At 40.1% G+C, this 27,939-nt stretch overlaps 2 protein-coding genes across 2 annotated transcripts in view; one reads left to right on the top strand and one right to left on the bottom strand.

Moving 5' to 3' along the window:
• The window catches only part of DHRSX (dehydrogenase/reductase X-linked), a 766,480-nt gene that overhangs the window by 68,413 nt on the left and 670,128 nt on the right, over nucleotides 1–27,939 (top strand). The gene's annotated exons all lie outside the window — the stretch shown is intronic.
• Nucleotides 4,486–26,523, bottom strand: LOC309548021 (uncharacterized protein; the record flags this gene model as incomplete). Its single annotated transcript, XM_082247999.1, has 4 exons — nucleotides 4,486–5,107; nucleotides 17,273–17,294; nucleotides 17,462–17,709; nucleotides 26,427–26,523. The coding sequence occupies 4 exons, from the start codon at nucleotides 26,521–26,523 to the stop codon at nucleotides 4,560–4,562; spliced, it is 915 nt and encodes a 304-aa protein (XP_082104125.1). The 3' UTR covers nucleotides 4,486–4,559.

Below are 27,939 nucleotides of genomic sequence, written 5' to 3'. Positions count from 1 at the left end.
CCTAGCAATTTAAATAGCTATTAAGTGACTGATTTTTGTATAAACATAGCTACTAAAGCTGAAAATTTGACAGTTATCTCAGAGTTGGACTTTAAACACATATGTAACTTCATTCATTTGTGTTTTTATATATACCTGATGTTAAACTTCAGAAATGACACATGTAAATTATTGACCATTGTTTGAAGCTTATACTGTATAGCTGCATATGTTCATAAAACATAAAAAAATAAAATATAAAAAGAAAAATGAAGAATGTGATCTGAATGTGTCTCCAATACTGTATTTAGCAATGATAACACACATTCGTTTTCAAAAAAAGATTCTGTGGTTACTACAGAAAAACTTTTTTTTTTTTTACATAATCTCTCCTTGAGATAAATATTCTTTATTAAAATTTGAACAAAAAAGGAATATATTTTAGTGATTGGCAGTTGGTATTTCCCTGCTCTTCTGAGGGAATTTCTCTATTAAACCTAAATGTCAACTTAATTTGAACTTGTGCTAGGTATTTGAGAAATACTACAAGTGATAAGAAAGGGCATTTGAAGATCATCTGGCCAAACTGGAACCGACATTTAAAGTTGCAAACCAAAATATATTTTCTCAGCAATTCTATATATAAATAGATAGTATTTATATTTTCCAGGTGTAGACTATTATTTGGGAAAGATACAAAAGAATAAGCAATTTCATATAGGCATTGTCATGTTGTGACGTGAATTTAGCAATCCAAAAAAGGTATAATAATTTAATTAAAATTATGATCCAAATTTGGGCTAATTTAAGCTCTTATATTAAAAAAAAAGGTTTTTAGGTATTTACTATGACCAGGACTTTATTACATAGAAATATATACCCATGTTTCCCCGAAAATAAGACCGGGTCTTATATTAATTTGGCAACAAAAGACACAGTAGGGCTTATTTTTGGGGTAGGTCTTATCATGTAATGATAATGTAATAATCATGTAATAATTATCATGTAATGATAATGTAATAATCATGTAATAATTATCATGTAATGATAATGTCTTCTCTCCCCCCTCTCCCTCCCTGCCTGTCAGGAATCCCCAATGTGAACCGAGTAAAAGGGTTTGTAAAATCCTTGAATGAATCCAATCTATTATTAGTATTATATCATGTCCAATGTGTGTGTTCCTGTATTGTAATTGTGCCAAATACCTTCGTTACAGCGCCGCTCGGCACTTCCGTGACCCGCCGGAGCTCTCTTCCACGCTCTGAGCACTGCAGACGGAGGGGCCAAGATCCCCCGCTGACAGCTGGGATAAGAGGAGAGCAGCGGGAGGTCAGCTGAGTGCCGAGCGGCACTGTACCGAAGGTATTTGCCACAATTATATTACTGAAAAACACGCATTGGATATTATATAAAACAGTAATAGAGGGGATTCTAGGATTTTACAAACACTTTAAACTAGGGCTTATTTTCTGGGGAAGGTCTTATATTGCTGCCCTTCCCGAAAATCACAGTAGGTCCTATTTTCAGGGTAGGTCTTATTTTTGGGGAAACACGGTATTGAGTCAGGTAAAGATGAAATATTGCATTGGAATATTATGAATGGTTATATTTAGCCATCAAGTGTAACTTTAGGCTCCATTTCATGTTCCTTAACTTGTCCCTACCTTCTGTTGTAAAAAAAAGCCTACTTTTTAAAGATAAGTACCTCAAACCCCTAAAGTGAGTTAGAGCAGTCACTCATCCACCTTCAGGCCTTATGCATACTGGGGTTCTTCTAAAAGCTTTTCTCCTGGAAGGAGAAAAGCTGCTGCAAAAAATCTCCTAAACTGCATTTTTTCAAGCACTTTTAGGAGCGTCGAGCGCTAGGGTGTTTAAAAAATTTAATTGGCCAGAACATTAATTTATTGTGCCCACTGAAATTAAAAAAAAAAGCTCAAGCGCTAAAAGCGCCCATCTGGACACAGGTCTAGATGCACTTACGTGTTTAGGTGCATCAGGTGTTTTTTATGCTCAAAAGCACCTCTCCTTTTTTTTTCTGCCTCCAAACTCCTGTAAACGCCTATAGTGTGCGTGGACACATAGATTAACATGGAGGAGAGTTTAGAGGCAGAGGAAGAAAAAGCTTAAGGCTCCATTCACACCTGAGCTATCCACATCATGAGAGACTTGTGTGATGCCATTACTTCTTAATGGCACCCCAATTGCGGTGCAATTTTGCAGCAATTGTCGCCCAATGAATCGCGGTAAAATTGTGCAAACAAAATCGCGGGACGCCTGTCACCCAAAAGAAATTCTGGAACTATTTTTTTTGCGTGATTTTACAGCGACTTGTCGGGGGACAATCATGGCAAAATCGCGCTACGATCTGGGTGCCATTGTAAGTGACGGGGATTGTGAGGGCATCCGGCGAATTTCGGCAAATCGGGATTGCGGGCAGAATTGAGTCAGGATGCCTAGATGTGAACGGAGCCTAAAGTGATATTATAAGTTCGTTTTTTTTTGGTTTTTTTTATAAAAAATATGTCATACTTACCTGCTCTGTGCAATGATTTTTAACAGAACAGCCCTGATCTTCTTCTTCTCGGGCACTCCACCGGTGCTTCTGGCTCCTCCTTCTTGACCAGTGCCCCCAAGGGCAAGCTGCTTGCTATGGGGGCACTGGTGCGTACTCGCTCCTGAGCCTCAATTTTTGCGTTCATAAGACTCTTTGAGCCACAGCTCGGCCCCGCTCTCACCCCCTGCTCTCTTCTAATTGGCTGGCTGGCTGTGATTGACAGCAGTGGGAGCCAATGGCCCCTACTACTGTCTCAGCCAATGAGGAGAGAAAGAACCGGGACAGCCGAGGCTCCCTTGCACATTGCTGGATCGAGAGGGGGTTCAAGGGAGTCATATTGGGGCTGTGAGGGGAGCAGTACACAGATGGTTTCAGCCTACAGCCTTTACAACCACTTTAAATGACTGTAAAAGCAGCGTTTTTGAGCTTAAGTATGCATGAGGTCTTACTCTGCTGCTGCCTTGTCACTGGTCAGCAGAAGTGCATGGGAATTCTGAATATTTCACAGCCTTGCCAGACATCAGAGTCAAGTTGGTGACCTGACTATTCTCTGATGCATTTAATAGTATAGGGAAGCATTGGTAGAGCCGCCGTTTTTTTAACCTGTTGTGTTGGTCTTGTACGGTAAGCACCAATGTCCCCCTCCCCCTGTATAGCTATTTTTTTACATTTACATTTGCATATGATCCTGTATATCGTCTTGTATACTCTTTGTAATTTGCTACTATATTTCAGATACTACTTAAACCTGTCCCTCCTGAAGAAGCGGTTTCCAACCGCGAAACATGTAGAGGAGCATGTATACAATGAGGAGCCACTATACCTCTGACCTCCTTACTGGAGTATATTAAGTATCAGTGGAATCATTATACAGCTAGACCAACCTGTGATACCCCTTTTTGTATTTTAAAAGTTGTCTGTGTTATTCTGATTTGTTCAGATATGTCATTCTTTACCTTTTTTGTATAAATAAAGCATCTTCTCAATTTTATCCCTTGTGTATTGAGTCTGAGGTATCGAGAAAGTCCACTTTCCCCTGTTTCGGAGACTGTTAGGGGGAACTGTCTCCTTTTCATTTTTGTAGTTTTCTGTTGCATTTAAGCAATAAAATGAGGTCACTACCCCAACCTATGACTGAAGATCAGCATTTCACCTCCATGCTCATACAACCTGTGGCTGAACATTCTGAGAATGGCTAATCGCAAAGGGGGACAAAGAAACACTAGCAAGGGTTTTAATGGAACCTGCAGCCCTCATGTCCAGAACAGGAGGGAAGTACATGGTTAGTCAGGTTGAAAAAAGACACAAGTCCATCTGGCTCAACCAATAAAAAACAAAAAAACAGTAAAGAAAACCCAACCATACAATCCCATATATACAATCCATTACCTGCAGTTGATACAGAGGAAGGCGAAAAAACAGAAGCTGTACTATTCAGGCAAACTAAACAAACTATTTTACAGCTGCTAAAGAAAGATTACAGGACATTTCTTTACACCCAAGAAAAAGACATACTAACAACTTGGAAGCTAGCAAAATCATTTGGGCTTTAAATATTAAAGTGTCCTGTCAGCACCAAAAATTAAACCTGCTAAAAGAAGAGGGAATATAATTACTTTTCTGGTGGCCCTGGTCTTGAAATGCTACTGATTGGATGGTTGGTATACCTATTACCCCTGCTGCTTGTAGTGGTTCTGCCATCTGGCTTTGATGTCCTGTAGCGAGGTACAAGCCATTGGGAGAAACCACAAAGTATGGTGGGGGAGCACATATTCCACACACCTAGAAGTGTGCAACACCTGCAGCGGCTGGAAAGCGACCAAATGGCAGCACTTTAAGATGGGCTGCTGGCAAGAAAAAAATATAATCTTTATTCTTTTAGCAGCTTTTTTTTTTTATAAAGTACTTTCTTTAAAAGTTAGAGTTGAAGTTATAAAATCACTTTATTTTTACACAACAATCAAACTCATTAACTTAAGCGTATACTACATCATCCATATACAGAACATAACATACAGGCACTCAGTCAAATGTCCTTTTCTTGGGTGTTATTCTTGTATTGCTCAAGTAAATGCTTCTTGTATGCTGTCTGATTCTGCCAGAGCTCTGCAGCATGTGCATTCAAGGGACTGTCGTTATTTGGTTCTCCAAGAAGGCTCTGTAAGGAGAGTAATATGGTCTGAACATAGTACAGAGCTGGCCATTTATCTTTTAAAATGTCCAAGCAGATGTTTCCATGACTGTCTACATTAGGGTGGAAGCATGGGCTAATAAACTTCACAGCTGGTGCATTGTAGGGGTAGCCGCTTGGGAATTTCAGAGACAGCTTGTACCTTAAATTCTCATACACTGTTCCCACAGCACCATCAATTGTGCCAATCCATTTGAACAGGTTGTCTGACTCTGGGAAAGCAGAGATGCCTTTATCGCCAGACATCATTAATGTCATTAGTTCCTGCTGTAACCTATTGCCCACAGATGCAAAAATGAAACAAGGTAGGTGTACCCGCGCTATGGAGTTCCTATTTAAATTTATATTCAAAATCTGTGGTTTTTGCTGCCTCCAACCTACCACTAGGGTAAAACGTGAATTGGGGTTAAAAAAAAGTGGCGCTACCACCATGCACAGGTCTAATTGTGCATTCAATACAATTGGTGTATGGTAATGTTTCAGAAAACCAATGTTTTAAACATAAAACCTGATTGTTTATGCACTGTGCTGAAAATTAAGCTGTGTTCAAAAGATATTGCATATGTCGTGGGAAACAAAAAGTGCACAGTGCAAAGGTATTATAGTGCCAGCATGCTGGAAGACAATTCCAGATGCTTAATAATATTACATGGTGGACAGCTGCATATATAAGAAAGCTATAGATACATAAAGTGCTACGTGCTAAAATAAATAGGGCAAAATAAAATAAAAGTAACCGTGCTGTAAAGCTATTTATTGTGATATCCCTGATTTCAGGGAGTGAAAGAATAGTTGATGAGTTGTCAACCGATAAAGTGATTAGTACCAGTCTTTTCGTGGGTGTATCACCCTCTGGTCTCGTGCTGGAAGTGCTAGTGCTAGTACCTGTGACCCTATTAGGTAAAGCACTTACCGCACTATCTCCCCTGTTCCAGGTATAAAGCTGGTGGGTGAGACTCAGTTGGTGGGTGGATGGATATCCCACTGTTTTACGCTATCTCCCTTGCTGCAGGTGTAAGCCTGATGGGTGTGACTCGGCTGGTGGGAGAACTCAGGCGTTCCCTGATAGTTGTCCCACTATGGCTTTAGAGTCAATATACAAAAGAAGAAACTTCCATGGTGTAGTATGTCTGTACAATAGGGGAACAATAGCATAGACTCACTGTTAGGAAGTTCACGATCAGCTTCTGGGTGTCTCGGCGCTTCCGCGTTCCACATTCCGGAACCACTCAACAGAAAGTGATGAGTGACGCTGTATTTCCTCCCTACGCGTTTCGTCACTACGAGGTCATCTGGAGCGGTGCCATCTTACGCTACTCCCGGTGATTAAATAGGCCTCCGTATCCTAGTAACCAGTGTGTTTACCTCCGCCATATTGGTAACCCAATTAAAGCCTTACGGCAGCCATATTGGTATATACTCAGATTGCTCTGTTCATTGCCGAGGCCAATATGTATGTATGGATACGGTAGGCTTGTATATATTTCATCATGTGAACTTCCTCTAGTGTACAATAGCATCCAATAACATCATGTTATTATTACACTCTAAAAACGTGTATAAATAGTGCAAAAAATGGTGCATAAAATGTGAACCGAAGTGTGAAACCCCTGTCATAGAGGTGTTATAAAGATTAAAAAGGTTAAAAGAGAACGATTTTTAATGGGGTAAAAATTAAAATTAAAATTAAAATATAAATAGAATTCTTTGTAGGAGTGCCTTCATTTTAATTCTAATTTTTACCCCATTTACCCCATTAAAAATCGTTCTCTTTTAACCTTTTTAATCTTTATAACACCTCTATGTCATGGTGCAAGTGAGCTGAGCAGAGTGAGCTGAAGCCTCGTCTGTTGGAAAAAGGCAACTGTCAGCGGGAGCGGGACTGCCAGTGCTCTTTGGACAGGAGTGGACGGAAGGGACCACCTGGCATGGAGAGAGACTGTCACTGTGACTCAGGAGGGGACGTGCTGTGTCAGTGACGTGTCATCATCATCTGTGCTGCTACACCCTGTTATCAGTTTCACTGTGAGAGTCAATTTCATGTGTGTGTGCCTGACCATTCTAATTTCTTCCCCTTCTGAATCCTGTCCCTGAGCTACTTACTATATCAAAAATAAAATAAAATAAATGTTTTTTTTTGCCCTAATATCTACATTAAATCACATTGCTAATTGCATATTGCACTTGTTTGTAACCTAAATACTACAATTTGCAATTAAAACTGTCATTTTGTAACTTTTGAAAATGCCAGTAAAAACTTAGCTGTGCCAGTAAATTTCAATCTGGTAGGTTTGCAACACTGATGTGACAATGCTCAGTAGAAGGAGTCCTATTTTTCAATACAGGCTATTCTCATCTCTATGCTCAATTGCTTAAAGCTGGATGGTCAAAAAGGTACATGAGACAAGTGCCTACAAGGCCTACACAAATCTGCCTCTGTGCACTTTATCAGCAGCACTTCCTATGGTTTCTCTGTTACAGCTAAGCACAAATGTCAATATGTAAGTATGGGGTTGTTCACAGGACACCACCTGGCAAACAGGATGGAAGACGACTGCAGGAAATAGGGATCTAAATAACAGGTTAACTTCAAGTATCGAGATTTAGGTGAGAGTTAAGATTCCACTCTCTGCTTTAGGGTCAGATATAGGCGGGCACACAGGGTGTGCTGGGGGTGCCTGGGCACACCCTTACCACTCCGTGTGGTGCAGATTCCCCCTGCTGCCTAGGCCCCACCCAACCACAGCGCTGCTGGCTTCCCTCCTGTGTTTACTATACTTCAGTTTGTTAATGAACAGGAAGCTGTTCCCGTTCATTCACTGTCCAGTGCAGCTGAGGCTACAGAGAAACGGGACTGGGGAATCTCTCTCCTCAGTCCCTTACCCTGTCTCAAAAGTGAGACATCATGGGTATGTTAAGACCCCTGATATTTCACCAAAGCCCCTCAACCGGGCTCCTAAAACAATTGTAAAAAAAAAAAAAATATAACATTGTAAAAAATTATTAAACAAATTATCAAAAATATTTAAAAAAATAAAACAATAAACATTAAAAACTACTGATACCATCCACTGCCTACTACACCAATCTCTGCCCTACTAAAACTGTTCTCTCCTCTTTTGACACCATCCTCTTCTCTACAAACTCCTCTACTGACACCTTCCACTGCCCTACTGACACCATCCAATTTAAAATGTTCGTTTTCTTTTCTTTATAAGAGGGTGTGTATCTGTGTGTGTATATATATATATATATATATATATATATATATACACTATCAAGAGGTTGTGTTTGGTAAAAAGTTATTGATTTGATACCTTCATCCCGATTGACATGTAAAAGAATTACCAATGTCCAAGTGTACATTGGAAGAAAAAAGAGGGCTTAGTGGGACTTTGATGGTATCATACTCAATTCATATAAGACTAGGTAAGTATAAAAATCAAAAATACTTTATTAATTTTTCCCTTTAAAAGTCAAGAAAATGTATATTTTGACAATTGACATAATATTATCAGACATACAAAAAACATATAGACAATAATACACTAATGATCATTGATACAACTGGTGACTTTCCACAAATATCATTGATAAGATTCTCCTTATTGAGGTGTGAGGAATTCTAGCCCGACATGTTTCGCAAAAGATTATTGCTTCCTCAGGGGCAAACAGAATTCAATCAAGATTATCATCAAGCGGTTTGTCACACAATGATTATCAGCGAGTACAGATGGAGATGGAAATGGGAGCAGCAGGTTTGCAAAGAAATGAAATTCCAGCTCAGATTATTTGCAATAGATCATATGCTGTTGTGCATCCCTGTTTGTGATGCTGTTTCATAAGAGTATACACCCACTGGGGGCAGAGTGTAGCCCCCTACAGCGCTTCCAGCTTTTAGCTCCTTTAGGCCAATAGCGTATCAAACATTCTGTGTTGCTGCACCATCTCGAGTTCCATCTCCTAGATAGAATCCAGATATGTTTGAGCTTTGGGGTGGGGTGCACACGCTAATGCCATAGGCTGCGCTCACCTATGGTGTCAGGTTAAGGATAAGGTGCTTTTATATGTCAGAGGTCAGGTTCATTATTATACCAACATTAAATGTCACTAGTTTTCAATGTGAAAATTTCTGCACAGAGAAGTAACAGCACATTACTCCTGTCACTACCAACACATGAAACCCTGTATAGTTGCAGATCAGTGATCCCTATAGATGCCTATTGTTTCAAGTGCACACTTTGCTTTGTCTCTTTTCAGTGAAAATGGGGTTAATGAACCTACTAAGGAGATGAAGTTTGCAAGGAAGGTAATGAGGAAAAAGAGCTATGATTTAGTAGATCAGTAACTAGGAACATTTTGGCTGAAAGACAAATGTCAGAAAAGTGATGCACAATTAAAGAGCTACAAATGCATGACTTTGCAATACACAGATTTTATTTGAAATATTGGCGATTTTTTCAGTTTGGGGCGTGTAAAAGTTTATTTTTGCTTGTTTCATCTGCTGCACAAAGCAAACTACAACTAAAACTACTTATTCATAGGAGTTTTAAAATATTGTCATAATTCAAAGGACTACTGCATCTATGGTGCAGTTTTTCTCTGATTACTTGCCCACCATCCCTGAGTGCAGTCCACCTAAGTAAATACCTTCAGCCACAGTCAAGGGTTATTTACTGTGTTTCCCCACTCAAAGCTGCACAGTCTTTCATCCAAAATAATGTCATGTCAGAGCCATCTTTCAGTGGTCACACGTGCTGCGGCCCTATTCTTTCCTACCTTTCTTGGTTTCAGAAGTTCGCAAAGTGCATTTGTAAAGAATATCAATGGGGTTGATTTACTAAGGCTTAGTTCACACTAGCCCGAGTCCAAAGTGGTGCAACTTTCAGTGCAACTTCAAAGTTCAACTTTGATACAACTTTGATGTGACTTTTTTTTACTTAAATTTTACTAATACACTGCCTGGCCAAAAAAAAAGTCGCCACCTGGAATTACCTAAGCAACTAACTAAACTAAGCATGCAGTAACTATCCAATTGGATAGTTACTGCATGTGCCCAAAGAATGAGGTCAGCTGACTACCTGAATATACTGAATGACCAGGTTATTCCATCAATTGATTTTTTCTTCCCTGATGGCACGGGCATATTCCAAGATGACAATGCCAGGATTCATCGGGCTCAAATTGTGAAAGAGTGGCTCAGGGAGCATGAGACACATAAATTGGCCACCACAGAGTCCAGAACTTAATCCCATTAAGAATGTTTGGGATTTGCTGGAGAAAGCTTTGTGCAGTGGTCCGACTCTCCCATCATCAATACAAGATCTTGGTGAAAAATTAAGGCAACACTGGATGGAAATTAATCTTGTGACATTACAAAACAATGCCACAGCGAATGCATGCCGTAATCAAAGCCAACAAAATAGCCAGTGTGTGACCTTTTTTTTAGGTGGCAACTTTTTTTTGGCCAGGCAGTGTATTAATGCCATATTGCCCAAGTTGAAGTGGCATTGACGTCATATTAAAGTCGGACTAAAGTAGTGCAGGAACCTTATCTAAAGTCAGACAGGCTTGGGTAACATCAGTTAAGGTGGCTCTCATAGGGAAACATTAAATTTCACATGTCATCCGACTTGGGGTCTCAAGCCGGATCCTATGTCGCATCAGTTTGAACCGAGCCTAAAACTGGAGAGGGCAAAATCTGGTGCAGGTGTCCATGGTAGCCAATCAGCTTTTAACTCAACTTGTTCAGTTAAGTTTTGACAACAAAAAAAAACTGGACGCTGATTAGTTTCTATGCAGAGCTACACAAGATTTTGCATTCTCCAGTTTTAGTAAATGAAACCCACTGTGTGGTGGGTTTTAGTTTTTAGGTTGGCTATGCTGCTGCATTTTTCAAAAGGACCCTATATGGTGCATCATACACAATGAAATTGTGATACTGAATAGTATTTGCAAAAATGTTGTACTTCCTGACAAGAAGACAACCTTAACTATATATGACAAGTCAATTTTAAATGCACATGTTCTGTTGTAAATCACAATTTGTATTTAAGTTAATTAAGTGTAAAACATTAATGTAGTGCTAAAGTTTAAGTAAAGGTGACAATGAAAAGTCTGCAAATAACTAGATAAATGATAACATAACCTCTTGTGTCCCTGGCCAACGTCAACGTGGAACATGCTGAATAACTAGGGAATACCTTACAAAGACATTAAGCAACAAAGCATTTGCAATGGAAATGAGGATATTTAATTGGATCTCCCATCTGGCCACTTTTTAATAATGCTGTTGGCAGGCCTCCACGTTTCCCGGTGTACAACCAGCAAGTAAGAAAACCCATTATGAGCAAAATATAGTTCCTATCTAAGCTGCTGAAGTCTATTATTACAAGTATTGTATGAATAGTCAGCAATCTTAATACCTGCTCCTTAGGGACCTCGTCTGACTATAATATGTATTTAACTAATCCCCAAAGCAAATACATTTGCTAGTATTACTATAATCTGTATTTTTTTTTAACTTTCTTTTTGAACATGTTAAGGATTAACGAATAAGAAAGTGCAACGCAGTGATACTGTGTAAAAATGCAACAATTTGAAATATTTTTAAATGATTTATTCCTTATTTAGGACAACACCAAAAGAAAATACAGGCCAGTTACTACAGCAGGAGGGATTTACAAAGTATAATAAAAGAGTCTCCAGGATTAAAGCGTTTGTTACCCAAACAACTCCTATTCCTGATATGTGCCTGCTGTACCATGTACTTGTATGAGAAAAAATCCTGTTCTCTTTGTATTGCTTCCTTTGTGTGAAATCCCTGGTATTCCTGCTAGTCCCCTTGCTTTCCTATTGAAAACTGACCACACTAAGAGAAGACAACACATCATAGTCAGTTCTCTAGCTATGCAGGGAACTCAGTGTACTCTCCTCCAATGATCAGACTTTTCCTGACACGCCCCAGCTGCACAGCCATTTACTGGCAAGCTTATGCCCCGTACACACGTTCCAATAATCGTACGATAATCGTACGATAATCGTACGACTAATGTTTCGTAAATTGTTGCATGTTACTAAAATCGAAACCAACACTGCCTACAAACCAACAGATTTTCTTTGTACGATTCACTGACCAAGTGTATTTTTCGTAGCTACGTATCGGAAGTGATGTATATACGTCTGACCCCTGCGGATTATTTTACTGTTTCCGATCAAGCGTGGTATTTGTCGATCGACTTTTAGCGTATGCATACTGTACTAACGAAACGATTATCGTTCGAGAAGAATTTTTCCTGTTTGTCCCTTCGGATTTTGTTGGACCAACTGTTGTGATTGGCTGTCGAAAGCTGTGTACTAACGATCAGATTATCGTGAGATCAGGTCGAAAGCGAGTTTTGTCATACGATTATCGGAACGTGTGTATGGGGCATTAGTGTGCTGCTGCTTTTCCCCCCCCCCCCCCAACTCTTATGCAGTGGTGAACAGAGGAAAAGTGGTAATTTAGAAAAAAAGGGAAAAGGTATTTATCATGTTTTTTTTTTATTTATACAAAAATGTTTTGTCTTTTATTTCTATTTAAAACTGAACGGGTTGTTTTAGCCCCCGTTCACATAGGGGCGACGCTACTTCGCACCGCGACCTCCGAGGACGCGGTGCGAGCGGCGCGCCGCTACCTCGGAGCGGCCGACATGGACTTCATTACATTGAAGTCTATGGCGGTCGCCTCCGGGTCGCCCCAAAGAAGCTCCGGACCCTTTTTCTAGGTCGGAGCGACTTGTGTCGCTCCTATTAGAACGGGTCCGCAGCTTCCCTATGGGAGGCGACCTGCGGCGACCTGTGAGGCGACCAGGTCGCCTCACAGGTTGCCCTAGTGTGAACCGGCACTTACAAGATTATCGTTTACAAACAGTTTAACCACAGTTAACATATGAAACAGAAGAGTTTGGATTAGTTCTATCAACTAAGGCACCTCATATAAAACCTGGCTGGTCCTTTAAGAAACTTTTATCATAAAGATGTAAAGTTTGGAGTATATTTGTTTTATTTGTGTCAGACTCAGTGTGGTATAGAGTGTTAGAGTGAGGTGTGTGTTTGGATGGAGAAGGATGGGGATAAAAGGAGGTGACATATGGGACGTGGAGATGATGGGAGGATAGGGACTGGAGTGGAAGTAGGGGGGGTGGAAAGGGAGGATGGTGGACGGGGTACAAATAGGAGAAAAAAGTACAAAAGGGAAGGGTGATTGTACAAGTGGTGTTGGGGATAGATAAAAGCATCAGGAGCCTTATTTATAAAAGATGAAATTGCCAGGCTCAGGGTTAAATCATCCACCTCAAAGGGGCAGTGGGGTTGTGGGGTGGCTGCCTGTAAACCACTGTGGAGGTTATTTGGGGAAAAAGATCTCAAACATGGTTTATCTGCGAAGAAACCAGCATTGCCCTGTATGTACGTTAATGAACTAATCTCTTTCATGGTCCTATTCATTTTTGAACCAGAGAGACATAGAGGAGTGTTATAGACTGTATCAACAGATTTTGATGCAGTAAAAGAAAAATCCAATGGATTACAATTGGTTACTGTACTAAAAGTAAGCCTGGATCACCCTGTTAAAGCAGGCATCCTTGGGTGTTTTAAATAGCACGCCCCCTACCACTGGCTACTATATTACTACTGTTTCTTGTAGTGACATGGCAGCCAGTAGAAGAAAAACACAGAGTCCAGTAAGGGACTAGATATATGACACTTCTTCCTATAAAGTCAAACTGTTACTTTCAATTTATCAAAAACATTTTTAGTCCATCATGTATTCTATTGACCCCATCTTCACTATGGCCTGACCCTCCTGGTAGCCTGGTTCTCTCTACTTGCTGCTGAGGTGCTCATATCCCACACTGCAATACAGGCCCCTTAGTGGTTTTCTTTTGGTCATGTAAAGAAGTTCACCAAATCTCCTAGTCTAAGTAAAGTGGAGGTTTTTCTATTGGTTGAACCAGTAGATAAGAAATCCTAGGCTGAAATAAAATTGCTTTTGACTTTAATGTAACATGAAAAGCCCTTTTATGCCTATAGCATTATCTTTAGTGATAAGAGATTGATTTTCCTGAACATGAATTTGACATCTGGATGATTCTTGCTGATCCAATGTTTGCTGATTTGCTCCGCCAGGGCAACAGATCCACTTGTGAACTGGTAAAGAGGTCCTTTGAAGCCTGGGCCCCTGTTTAACCTAGATGACCTCTAGTGAGGATGTTTTATAGTGAATTATTTTTGACTGGTAAACATTTTAAAGGTCCCCTTTACCAGGCCACATAATCCTAGCAATCTGCAACAGAAAATCCAACCTGCAAAGCAGACTGCAAGTTTAATTATGCCAAATCACCAGCTGAATAATATTTATCATAGAATATTTTGTTGCCTAAACACAAACAATGAATGTCTACCTGCTGTGCCTATTCACCTATGACAGAAACTAGAACATACAGTAGTTTACCCTATGTATTTTTTGGGATTTAAAGCAAATTTGTGTTATTGTGCATTGACTTCTTCTGATTGGCCCTGCTTCCCTGTTTAACAAAATCAGCAGAACATTAAAAATAAATACAACAAAGGACATGTTCTCATGTCTCCATCTAAAGATCCATTAATAAAGTAAAACTAAAGGCTCCTGTATGACAGTCTAAACAAGTACCAAATCCAGTTACTATATTATCCACAAGCCTCTTAAAATAAACAAAAAACTTAATTTACCTTCCTTGACTAACCCAAATTCTTCTTAATTTGTGTCTACCACCCGCCCCCCTAGATACTGCAGCTCACATTGGGAAGATTTCAGCAGTGCTGCAAATCCAGAAAGCAATGAGCAGTACCGGGTGTGTCCAGGTGCTGATTGACAAGCTACAGGTTTGTGAATCAGCAGCAACAATGCTGATAGCCATACCCCGTGCCAAATTGTTTTATCACACCGTAGTGCCAGGAGGCACTACAGGAGTCTACGTGAGAGCCTAAATGAGTCTAACTAAACCAAAAGATAAGTTGCGCAGAAAGTGTCACCAAAGTTTCTCAGTGACAGCTGCACTCACAAAATGTCCACATAAACACTATACATATTATTATTAATGAAAAACGTGTTGTGCCATCAATGTACAGTGCATAAATTAAATCAAGTAAGAAATTCATATATATCAAAAACTATAAATAAGAATGTATTAAACAATCATTTATAAATCAAGGTAAAAGGTGTCTGAAGCTAAAAGAACCCCAGCCACCCGCCCGGCGCTTGTGGATAAATAAAACAGTGTTTGTTGAATAAAATCACAATAGTAAAATTTTCAAAAATAAGATATTCATAAAATCTGGTAGATACTAAAATCATATAAACCATATAAATATGTGCATCCTTTTCATACACTAGCTGCCGCTATAAATGAAGCTTACAAAATTAAAACGTATAAATATAGCCCAATCCGTGTGTCTCAGTCCAATATATTATACATCCAGCAGCGCTTATACACACACCCTTAGTATGTGCAAGTATGGGTATTCAGCCTCTGAAACAGTTCAAAACCCACAGAGACTGTTAAGTCCACGCATATACAGGAACCATCAACAGTCTGTCAAATCCTCCTCAGATGTCAGGCACCAGTGTTTCCACACAAAGGACACAAAAGCCTCCACCACACCGACTGTGCTCCCCTATGCAATGGACACTCACCAAATTGCCTTTTAAATAAAGCCTTTATGCATTAGCTGCATGAGCCCTTGCTTCAGATTAGTCTGCCGTCTCCAGAGTCTATCCTTCCACCAGGGATCATCACCAGGCTCCGTATCTCCTCAGTTCAATTTTTTCTCCAAAAAAGTGTAGTTGAATCGAAAGCATACCTTTAGAAGTCTCTCATCTGACTGCTTTCCCCAGCTCACACAGCCTCAGGACTTTTTGGAGAAAAAATAAAGGCTTTATTTGGCATAGGGGAGCACAGTCAATTCTGCTCCAAGTTCTTTCTAGTTCTGTTCACACTACCAAAATTCTAGGCTTTGCTGAGGTTTAGAATTCAGGTGGGTTGATTTTCTCCTTATGCAAAGACCATGTGACTAAAGTCCTAGGCATTTGGTTACCCAACCAACACAGCAAAAGAAGGCATTTAAAGTCCAGCTCTGGGCTGGAAGGGAAAAAAGCCCATGCAATTGGGCCCTACAAGGTTTAAAGGGGAGATGAAAAAGCTCAATTACTTACCTTACTCCCGCTCCCGCACTGTGCTCCTCTCCCTATGCTCTGTACTTTAGGTGGTTCCTTGGCATCATCACATACAATGCAGGGCTATTAAACTTGCATTGTGTGAGGAGGAGTATGACCTTGACCAGGAGCCCATAAGAAAGGGGGCTTTGCAGGACCAGTTGGAGTGACCCTGCTGAAGCAAGAAATAAGTAAGTATTACAGCAAGAAAAAAATGTAACCCTTGCAGTGTGTTTAGGGGGACTTTAATCTGGTGCATAGAGGGCTTTAAGATCTTCTATTACTTTTAATAAAATAGTTCATATATACTGTATGTATTTCGGCTATGGTTATAACTGTTTGCCTGGAATTCAGTTTTAAAGTGACACTAAACACACACTGTTTAATTTTCATTGTCCCATCTCTTTCTGTATGTGGATGATGGCAATATAAATATTTTAATTAAAAAAAATCCAAGTACCTTTTTTCCTAATCGATAAACAGCTGTCACATGACCCAGAACTTTCCCAGCCTGTCTGCAGGGAAATATTAGCAGGAGGAGCTTTTAGTCCTCTGCTGTAGGTTACATGTTCAAAGTAGAAAAAAAAAAAAACGGCCTTCCAGTTACAACATAAAAAATAAATAATGAATAGCAATAAACTGTAATAAATTGTCATACAAATATACATTTGAAATCAAATCTTTATTATTTTTTGCCAATAACATGGTGTGGGTGGATTTCTATCTGGCTATGTCATGCCCCTCCAGCCTGTGTCTTAGAAAAACAGGGAAGTGAAGCCTCCATCAATCTACAAGAAATATATAGCTGGTTAGGGGTCATGGAAGAGTGAAGGGAGTGGGATGTCATTTACCACTGTGTATACGTATTACGTCCACATGTAATCACATAGGCTGCTCAGATGTGATAAGGAGGAAATGCTCAGCATAGAAACTCACTGTAAACTGAACATGTGCACTAGCTGCGAGCACTGCTCTGCAAAATCCCCAACTGCATTGGGGACATGGTCAAAAGGGGGAAGATAGCAGGATTAACCAGTTTTTTTTTTTTTTTTTTGCATAATATATAGAACGAATCTCATAATGACTGAGTATGAACAGCATTGAACAGCATGTAATACAGCATTTATTGATAGGTTTTTTTTATGATGTGGGTTTAATGACATTCTAGGGAAATTATTTCCATGTGGGAAAAAATATGCTTCAAACACTTTTAATAGTAGTAACCAAGCAGTTCTGGTACATAATAAATATTAAGATCTCTGATTACTTTTTTGAAACCTTCAATATTTTTGCCGTAGGCTCAAAATTTGATTACCTCTTGCTTCCAGGAAAATACACTAAAATAAAAAGACATAATTGTTTCCAACAGAAATGTAATAGCGAATATGTTATCTACCGCATACCTAATATTTGTAAAGCAAAGCAAACATTTCACTTAAAGTGACTCTATCACTTGAAAATAATTTCTTAAAATTGTCAGCGTGCTAAAGAAGATTATCAATACTTTCCACTCTGGTGGGTGATGAATCCTCATTTTGCTCTCTTCAAGAGTTACAGATTTTAGTAAAACCTCCACATCCAACACATTTCCAGTTGTTGCAGTTTCCAGGCAACTCGCTATTTCCTGTGGTTCTTTGCACTGTTTTCTACAGAGGGTACCACAGCAGCTGATACATCCAGAAGTATTCAATACTGAAGATTCACCTGAAGGCCTTAACTCTTGAAGAGCATTAACTGTGACTTTGTTTCCCACTTGAAAGGTAAGTATTAAGAGTCTTATTTTTCACAAATTTCTGTTGTTTCTTTATTTTTTCAGGTGATAGAACAGCTTTAACTCTTGCCCCCATCTTCTCTGGAAGACCTGGAGGAATTATGCAAGCTCTCAGCCACCAACTTGGAGCTTGGACAGGGATAAGGACTCTCTTCCCACCCTATAGTGGACAGTGGAAGGCACTTAAGCTGCCAATCGGAAACCACTAGTGTCATGGGAGAAAGGGGAGTCAGTCACCTACCCTCTATACTCTTTGTATGAACATGTAGTGTCGGGAGAGTAAAGGTTATTATATACTGCTGGGGAGGGCAGCAATTAAAAGAGAAGTTCAGGATTTAAATAAAAAAAATATCAACATTTATACTCACCTAGGTGGATGCAGCATCGATCTGATGGTGCATCTGTCCCCCACTGGGCTCTGTAGTGAGAACTGAGCGATCAAACACCGCTGATCACTCAGTTCACCCCCTCTGCTCTGAGAAGAGAGTTGGGACTATCAGACAGCAACTCTCTGCTTTCCCCTCCAGTGCTCACTGGGGGGTCTGGCTCAGGCTCTCAGCAGATCGACAGGTTCCGGTCCAGGGTTGTGGGCAGATGCTGACCATATGGTTGAGATCTTTTCAGAGCCTAGACCAGCTCTTTGACATCAGCCAACAACAGCGGGCTTAAGCTGTTGGATAAAAGTGTATCACAGAAGTGCAGAACAAACTGCACTCCTATGATCCATAGGAGAAGTATAGACAAAAAAGCTTTGGCCATACTTCTCCCTTTAATACAACTTGTTGTGTTGCCCCAAATGGGCAAAGCGCAGGTTTACTTAAAGCCTATGTTTATCTGAAAAAAAAAAAAAAAATGAAATAAGCAAAAAGGAAGTTACTTACCTTCCCTGTGATGTGTCCTTTGTGCTTCTGTCTTCTAGTTCAGTAGTAATCTCCCTATTCTGATGCCTCTGCTGTAAACATCCAGTAAATCAGGGGTAATAGAACCCTCAGCAAGAGTACTCTAGTATGCCTGCCCTTTTCACCTAGCTCCTCCATTCATAGAATACTACTACACCATATAGAATACTACACTTTACCATGGTACAGCTTCTATCAATGAAACAAGATCTATTAATAGAGGGGTGGACCTTTTAATCTTCAGATTACAGTGGCATGGGTGGTGGGGCTTTGGAGGAGGAAGATTACTATAGAACTAAAGGACAGAAGCACAAGGGACACATCACACTAAAAGTAAGTTGTTTCCCTTGTGCTTATTTTGTTTTCTTTTAGATAAACCTAGGCTTTAAAAAATATCCACAATCTGAAGGTTTCAGTTTTAAAAATGGTTGCAACAGAATGACCCCTAATCAGAATTTGAATCACCCAAACACAACCAGGTATTTTCTTTTCCAGTGGTTTAATGTTATCTGTCAGTTCCCTCCATAATAAACGAAGTACACTCAACGTGCAATGAACACTAAAAGTATAAGGTATGATTTCATAAGAACAACCAAATTCTCTAATATCTAAGGCTTCTGCCATTTATACTACATTAGCCTAAATTCCATGCTTGAAAAAAATGTTTGCCCTGGGAAATATCTGGACTTTTGTCCCATGGGTAGATATCTATATAAGGCAACCAAAGTGCTTCAGGGCTATATAACCATAACAAACTTATTAGAGCATAGCAAATCAAAGAAAATATTTTTTATAAAGACATTCTATTTGTTGCAAAAACGTATTTGTATCAGGTTTTGGTCATTTTGCTTTTGAGAAACAGTGTATCGGTCATTTATATGTCATATTTCTAAACATTTAAGCATGTTGTACATCAGCAAAAATGTAAGATATTTCCACTAAAACAAAAAGCCATTTCATGCAAGAATTTCTGCAACATTAGGATTCCCAAAAGTAAAAAACGATGCTTATTTTTAGTTTGTAGTCAGTGACCTGTATGGAAGTGTGATGGCGCTTTGTTCTTTGACCATTAGCTTTTTCTTTATCTGTGTTGTATTACGTATGTATGCTGCATAGTATGCACAATACAACTTGGTTGTTATAACTGAACTCCAGGCATACAGCTACAAACATACAGTAAATTAAATACATATATGGAATTTTTTTTCTTGCTAAAGGATTTATGTTTCTATCAATCGATTCCTGATATTTACACAGCCCCACAGGTAGCCACATGACACCACATGCATTTAAAGTAGTTGTACACCTCTGAAAGGAAAACTGAACAGAGCATTTCCCTCAATAGTATGTACTAGTCTCCTCTCTTTTCTGTCTGCTGTCTGCACTAGTCACTTCTGACACAGTTATCCCGACACCACATGATCTCAAGAGATGCCCCCCTCCAGCACACATAAGGTGATTGACAGCCTCAGTTTGTGCATGTTTCCCTATGAGACTGTGTAGAGGGGAGTGTGTCCATTCCTTCCACTCAGGTCTTAGATTACATTGAGCTCTCCTTTCCATGCTGTACAGTGTGTGACAGCAGATCCCCACCCCCTGCCTGTGGAAGCTCAGACAAGCTGTGTAAATTCTGGACCTTAAACTAATGTAGAGGAGTGAGAGCTGCAGATAAACAAGTACATCTTATGCAATGTTTTGCTTTTGGTGCCTAGTAAGGTTACTTTGCATTATAAGCAAGGAAGCTTAGACTTCTGTGGTATATTAATGTGCTTTTACTAAACATAAAATGCTGTACATACAAAACTATTACAGTTATATGAATATAATACAAGACTGACAGATATACCTATAACAAGAAAAATGATTAGCAAATAAGAAGAAATTATGCTCTGTAAACAGTAGAAATACGCTGAAAAGTTACTTGAATAAGGTTAGTGTGGGTTCATGATCTCCGTAGGCAACAAGGATCCCAGGCTTTTAAGCATTTGCTGGATATTAGGCGAAAGCGTCTTCAGGTATAGCTTTTTCTGGCTGTACAGACATTTCCTAGTGTTAAGTCATTATAGAGTCCTCTTGTCAGCTTATGTCTGACAACCTTTTATTTTGAAAATTTACCATCCCCACATGGGTGTGGCCCCTTTCGCAATACTGGGTTTCAATGGGAGACACATTCTCCAATTTGCCCTGTGATCCAACTGTCAACTGAAATACAACAAATAGTACCTATGTACCAATTGTATCCAGTGGCTTTTGTTTGAGAAGTATCCACTCTAACACTACAAGAAAACATAATGTCTGCCTCCAAGACAAACTACTAAACAGATTCTTCCACGTACAGTAAAGTCTGAAAAGAATCATAAAACAGACATATATAAACTGCTCAGAAAAATTAAAGGAACATTTTTTTAATCAGAGTATAGCATCAAGTCAATTAAACTCCTGGGATATTGATATGGTCAGTTCGGTAGCAGAGGGGGTTGTTAATCAGTTTCAGCTTCTTTGGTGTTAATGAAATTAACAACAGGTGCACTAGATGGGCAACAATGAGACAACCTCCAAAACAGGAATGGTTTTACAGGTTTCACAAATTTTGCATTTGGCCAGGGTCAGTGTCACTACTGATAGCATGAGGTGATACCTGGACCCTATAGAGGCTGAACCGGCAGTCCAACTCCTCCAGGATGGCATATCAATATGTTGCCAGAAGGTTTACTGTGTCTCCCAGCAGAGTCTCATGAGCATGGAGGAGATTCCAGGAGACAGACAGTTACTCTAGGAGTGCTGGACAGGGCTGTAGAAGGTCTTTAACCCATCAACAGGACCGGTATCTGTTCCTTTGTGCAAGGAGAAACAGGATGAGCACTGCCAGAGCCCTACAAAATAACCTCTAGCAGGCCACTGGTGTGAATGTCTCTGACCAAACAATCAGAAACAGACGTCATGAGGGTGGCCCGAGGACCTGACATCCTCTAGTGGGCCCTGTGCCCACTGCCTGGTACCGTGGAGCTTGATTGGCATTTGCCACTGAACACCAGAATTGGCAGGCCTGCCACTGGGGTCCTGTGCTTTTCACAGATAAGAGCCGGTTCACCCTGAGCACATGTGACAGACATGAAAGGGTCTGGAGAAGCCGTGAAGAACATTACGCTGCCAGTAACATCGTTCAGAATGACCGGTTTGGTGGTGGGTCAGCGATGGTCTGGGGGAAGGGGGGCATATCCATTGAGGTTTTCACAGACCTCTACATGCTAGACAATGCCAATTCATCCCACTTCCTGACCGGCCCGTTTTTTGCAATAGAGCACTGCATTTCTTTAAATAACGATTGCATGGTCGTACAACGCTGTACCCAAATAACATTTATGTCCTTTTTTTTCCCACAAATAGAGCTTTCTTTTGGTGGTATTTGATCACCTCTGTGGTTTTTATTTTTTGCGCTATAAACAAAAAAAGCTACAATTTTGAAAAAAAATATATATTTTTTACTTTCTGCTACAAAACAATCCCAATAAAATATGTAAAAAAATCTAATTTCTTCATCAATTTAGGCCAATATGTATTCTGCTGCAAATTTTTGGTAAAAAAAAATACCTAAAAGTGTATATTTATTGGTTTGCACAAAAGTTATAGCATCTACAAACTATGAGATAGATTTAGTGACTTTTTTGTTTTTGTTTTGTTTTTACTAATAATGGCAGCAATCAGGGATTTTTAGCGGAACTGCGACATTGCGGCAGACAAACCTGACACTAAGTGACACTTTTTGGGGACCAGTGACGCCAGTACAGTGATCAGTGCTAAAGAAATGCACTGTCACTGTACTAATAACACTGGCAGGGAAGAGGTTAACATCAGGGGCGATCAAAGAGTTAACTGTGTTCCCTAGGTGTGCTTTCTAACTGTGTGGGAGATGGGCTGACTGGAGGAAGAGAGACATCTGTGTTCCTGATTAGCAGGAACACAAGATCTCTCTCTCTCTCTCTCTGTGACAGAACGGTGGTCTGCCTTGTTTACATAGGCAGACCGTCCTTCTGTCTCTCCTACGAACAATGGGTGGATCCCGGCAGCCATCGGACCCGCTGATTGGCTCCCGCTATATCCAATCACAGTGGGAGCACGGCTTCGGCAGTGTATGCGCCCCAGAGCCGACAATGATAACAAGTACATGATTTTGCACCTAATCACTTGCCGACCGCTGCCCGACTATATACGGCGGCGGTCAGCCCCTCCCAGGCAAAGTGACGTACCGGTAAGTCACTAGCCTGGGAGCCAATAGGGGGCGAGCGTGCGCCGCCGGAGGCGCACTCCTGCCCCCGCTAGTTCCCTAAGAAGCCCGCACGTGTGACCGGCGGACCCGATGTCCGCCGATCACTCGCGATCGTCAGGTGGAGAGGGAGAAAGACAGGCGGCTAGTGTAAACAAAGCCACCTGTCATTCTCCCCTGTGTAAAAGCACAGATCATACGGCACAGCCATGTCCAATCACAGTTAGAAGCACGCCCCTAGGGACACACTTAACCCCTCCCTCTCCAATAAAGTTAACCCCTTCCCTCCCAGTGTCATTTTTACAGTAACAGTGCATATGTTTAGCACTGATTATTGTAGTAATGTCACTGGTACCCCCAAAAGTGTCAAAAATGTCAGTCAAGGGTCCGATCTGTCAGCCGCAATGTCGCAGTCCCGCAAAAAAAAAAACGCAGACCGCCGCCATTACTCGTTAAAAAAAAAACAATAAAAATGACAAAAATCTTTCCCTTAGTTAGTAAACGCAATAATTTTTGCGCAAACCAATCAAAATACGCTTTTTGCGTTTTTTTTCACCGAACATATGGTAAAAAAAAAAATTGGCCTAAAATGTTAAAAAATTTAGATTTTTACATTTTTTGGGGGGGGGGGGGGGGATTTCATATAAAAAAATTTGAAAAATATTGTTATTTTTGCAAAATTGTCACTCTTTTTTTGTTTATAGCGCATGATCAAAAAATCGCACAGGTGATCAAATACCACCAAAAGAAAGCTCTGTTTGTGGGAAAAAAAAGACGTCAATTTAATTTGGGTACAGCGTCGCACGACCACGCAATTGTCCATTAAAGTCATGCAGTGCCGAATCGCAAAATAGGCCCTGGTCAGGAAGGGGGTAAAATCTTCCGGGGCTTAAGTGGTTAAGGGCCGCACTGACGCAATAAATGTACGTGGGGCAGGCCATGCGTGGTTAAAGTAGCACAATGCTGAAAAGCAAAAAAAAAAAAAAGCCTGATTATAAGGGGGAAAACCTTGGTTAGACAAGGAGAAATAAAAGTTTGTTTTATAGTCTAGTGCACAGGTGTCAAACACAAGGCCCGCGGGCCGAATGCGGCCCCCCAGGCCATTTCATGTGGCCCTCGCACCTCTCCTACAGCTGCGGCACCTCCTCTTGTCTCTGCCCCCACCTTGTCAGCAGCAGAGAGGACAGAACTCCTTTGCCAGATCTTGCACTCCTCTGCGCAGCTTCAGAAAGGCTCGTCTTTGCCCCCCCCTCTCCCAGCAGTCCGCAGCGAGGAGGGCAGAACTCCTCCTAGAGATCCTGCACCTCTGTGTGCAGCCCCAACACCACCTTGCCTCTGCCTCCCCTGGTCTCAGCATTCAGCAGACTCTGGAAGCTGACTCCAGCCCTCCTCTGGTTCTCCTCCAGACCTTGCACTTTCTTCTTCCCAGATCCACCCGCATCTTCTTCCTGGAAGCAGCACGAGGTAAGAGGGTGCATTGTGATGTAAGGAAGGATGGGTGACTCTTGACTTCTGATGATGGGGGGGGGGGGGGGTTTGACATCTCTGGACATTTAATCTTACAGATATAATCACATTGTAAAGCTCTACGCAAACTGTTGACACTATATAAATCCTGTATAATAATAACAATAACCGGCCCTTTGAGGGCAACCATAATGCTGATGCGGCCCACGATGAAATTAAGTTTGACACCCCTGGTCTAGTGGGTAAGATGCGTGGAAATTAAAGCACATCAGTTTCAGCCCTCATCTTTATCTCTTAGGAAAAGGATCCGCAACTCTACTTAAAAACATACAAAAGTGCAGCGCTAGAAAACTGACAGAATGTCTTTATCTGGAAATTCAACAGAAAGAGTCCAATAACTGTGGGATCCAAATAGACAATCTTGTGAGAGATCGTTCACCGACAGTTGCACACATACCACACTACATACAGCGGACGATTGTGCTTGTTACAGAATCCAATCAGCCAAAACACTAAGAATCAGCGCTTATCCTCCCTTAGTCCTGGTTCACACATATGCGATTCAGGAACCCTGCGAACCCCCCATTGCATTAAACTTGCAAGCAGTTCACACTGCCATATGCGAATTGCTGGGGGAGTCAAACGACACCCCCAGATCAGTTTGCATATCGCAGTTCGGACATGAATTGGATTGCACATGTGTGAACACCCATGCAATCCGATTCTGGTGCAGACCCAAAAAAGGGTCCTGTGCGAGTTGTGTCCAAATGCAATGCGCACGTGTCCGCTCCCCATGGAGAGAGAACGGCAGTCTGCTGTTGTAAACATGGCAGGCCGTTGTTCTCTCAGGAATCATCACAGGGCTCCTGTGTTCCACCTATTTAGGAACACAGGTCTCTGTGTTGATTCCATAAGCCCACCCCCCACAGTTAGAAAACACCCCCTTGGCATGCATTTAACCCTTTGATCGCTCCTGGGTTAACCATATGCATAGCACTGATTACTGTAGTAATGTCACTGGTCCCCCCCCCAAAAGTGTCAAAAATGTCAGTTAGGGGTCCGATCGGTCCGCCACAATGTCACAGTCCTGCTAAAAATCACTGATCCCTGCCATTACTAGTAAAAAAAAAAAAAAATGATATAAATCTTTCCTCTAGTTGGTAGACGGGATAACTTTTGCGTAAACCAATCAAAATATTGGGATTTTTTTTACCAAAAATATGTAGCAGAATACAAATTGGCCAAAAATGAGAAAATTAGATTTTCATTTTTTTTTTAATTGGGATTGTTATATAGCAGAAAGTGAAAAATATTGGGGTTTTTTTTCAGAATTGTCACTCTTTTTTTGTTTATAGCTCAAAAAATTAAAATCGCACAGGTGATCAAATACCACCAAAAGAAAGCTCTATTTAAACAGGACATCAATTATATTTGGGTACAGCGTCACACAACCGCACAATTGTTCAGTAAAATAACGCAGTGCCGAATCGCGAAAAATGGCCTGGTCATTAAGGGGGTAAAATCTTCCGATCCAGAAGTGGTTAACTCTGTATTCTCCTTTTCCATTCAATTGTAATTTTCCTGGTGATTTTATTTTCTATTTTATTAACTAATAGTTAAACTTTTTTCTGTTTTGTTTGCTTTGTTCATTAATATTTTTCACCTTTTACATATATTTCCATGTATCACACTGAAAAAACCGCAAAATTAAAAAATAAAATACTTTACTCATTTACTTTTTAAATAACTTTGCAATGCTTTGTACCAAAATCATAATTTTAGTGTTGTTTTAAACAGGACAAATTACAGAATAAAATGCACTCTTTTTGATATGCAGTAACATTATTTACTTTTAAAAAAACACTGCTCAAAAAAAGAAAAAATGCTTTTTGTTTAGTTTTAGTCTGAGGATTGCGAAAAAAAAAAAATTGTTGTGGGGTTCATTTTTAAAGGGATGCGATGGCAACCCTAACCTCAATAGATGTAAAATTCCAATATAATCAGAAAAACAGTTAATAGTGTAGTACGTTCGGTAATCATTTTATTAAAACACAACAAACACACTCACCATAGATGAGATAAAACCTCGCATGTACATCAACAGTCAAAAGGGAATGTTTCCAGCCATCAAGATGGCCGTGATCCAGCAGCTGGAGGTCGGCCATCTTGATGGTTGGAAACAATCTCTCACGAGATTGTTTATTTGGATCCCACAGTTATTAGACTCTTTCTGTTCAATTTCCTGATAAAGACTTTCTGTCAGTTTTTTATCGCTGCGCTTTTATGTTTTTATGCTAGTATTCGCTACCAGTGAATTGTGTCAGCTGCTTTTACATTTCTTTCTAATATTGTAAGCACAGGTTCATTGTATTTGTTTGTTTTAAAACTCTGTACATGCCCCTTAAAATTCTTGAATTTATTTATTTTTCACAAAGATCATCTTTATCTCTAAATTTATCTTTACCTTCGCCCCTGACAGCTGACATGTAAAGACAATGACACATGGCTGTCAAATGATGTCTTTGACTTGCCAGCTGTGATTAAAAGATGTAAGAATGTGCCACTCAAAGACAGAGATGTATAGTAACTAAGTAGAACTACTTCACTACTGTACTTAAGTACCGAAAGGCGGTATCTGTACTTTCCTAGAGTAGAATTTTTGTTCTCCTACTTCCACTTTTACTTCACTACATTTTTTCAATGATTTCAATACTTCTACTCCGATATTTTTTTTTTGTGCTGCATAGTTACTCGTTACAATTATAAAAATTACCACTGCCAGAACAGTAGATGGCAGGTTTCATGAAGCTCAAAACATGTGTATTATCAGCGCATACGAAAATAAATGCTACTGTATGTATAAATAAAAACTGCATTTGAAATAATAAAAAACAATATCGATGTTCAAACTTTTGACTTCTTTCTTTAATAACTACATAACACAGTACTTGTACTTTTACTTTCAGTACTTGAGTAGCAATTTTTTCTTCAAAACTACTGGTACTTTTTCTTTCAGTACTTGAGTAGCAATATGTTAAAAAAAACTACTTGCTAAACTTAAGTACAAAAAATGTTGAATAATTTAGTACTTCTACTCAAGTCACTTTTTGATTGAGCACTTCCACTTCTACTCAAGTCACTTTTTGATCGATCACTTGTACTTTTACTCAAGTATGGGTTTTGAGTACTTTATACAACTCTGCTCAAAGGCTAAAGAACTGGGTCTTGGGGGACAGACTGAAGCAAAGTTTTTATTTACTGATTGTGCACCAGAGAGTTCCTTTTTGACAGCAATTTCTGTATACATTGGCAAACAAAAGGGTTGCTCTAAGCCAGGGGTCTTCAAACTATGGTCCTCCAGTTGTTCAGAAACTACAATTCCCATCATGCCTAGTCATGTCTGTGAATGGCAATGCCTCATGGGGATGTGTAGTTCCTCAACAGTTGGAGGACCATAGTTTGAGGATCCCTGCTCTAAACCATCTTATATTAATAATTAAAATCCTTTCTTACTTTTATTCCCAGGTTTCAAGTCTCACATTCCCTTCCCAAGGCTGACATCAGAGCTTCTAGATCACCGT

The sequence above is a fragment of the Pelophylax lessonae genome (genome assembly GCF_965119305.1).
Source record: "Pelophylax lessonae genome assembly, chromosome: 2".
NCBI lineage: Eukaryota > Metazoa > Chordata > Amphibia > Anura > Ranidae > Pelophylax > Pelophylax lessonae.
Note: the sequence above shows the minus strand (reverse complement) of the source record. Positions and strands in the feature narration are given on the sequence as shown.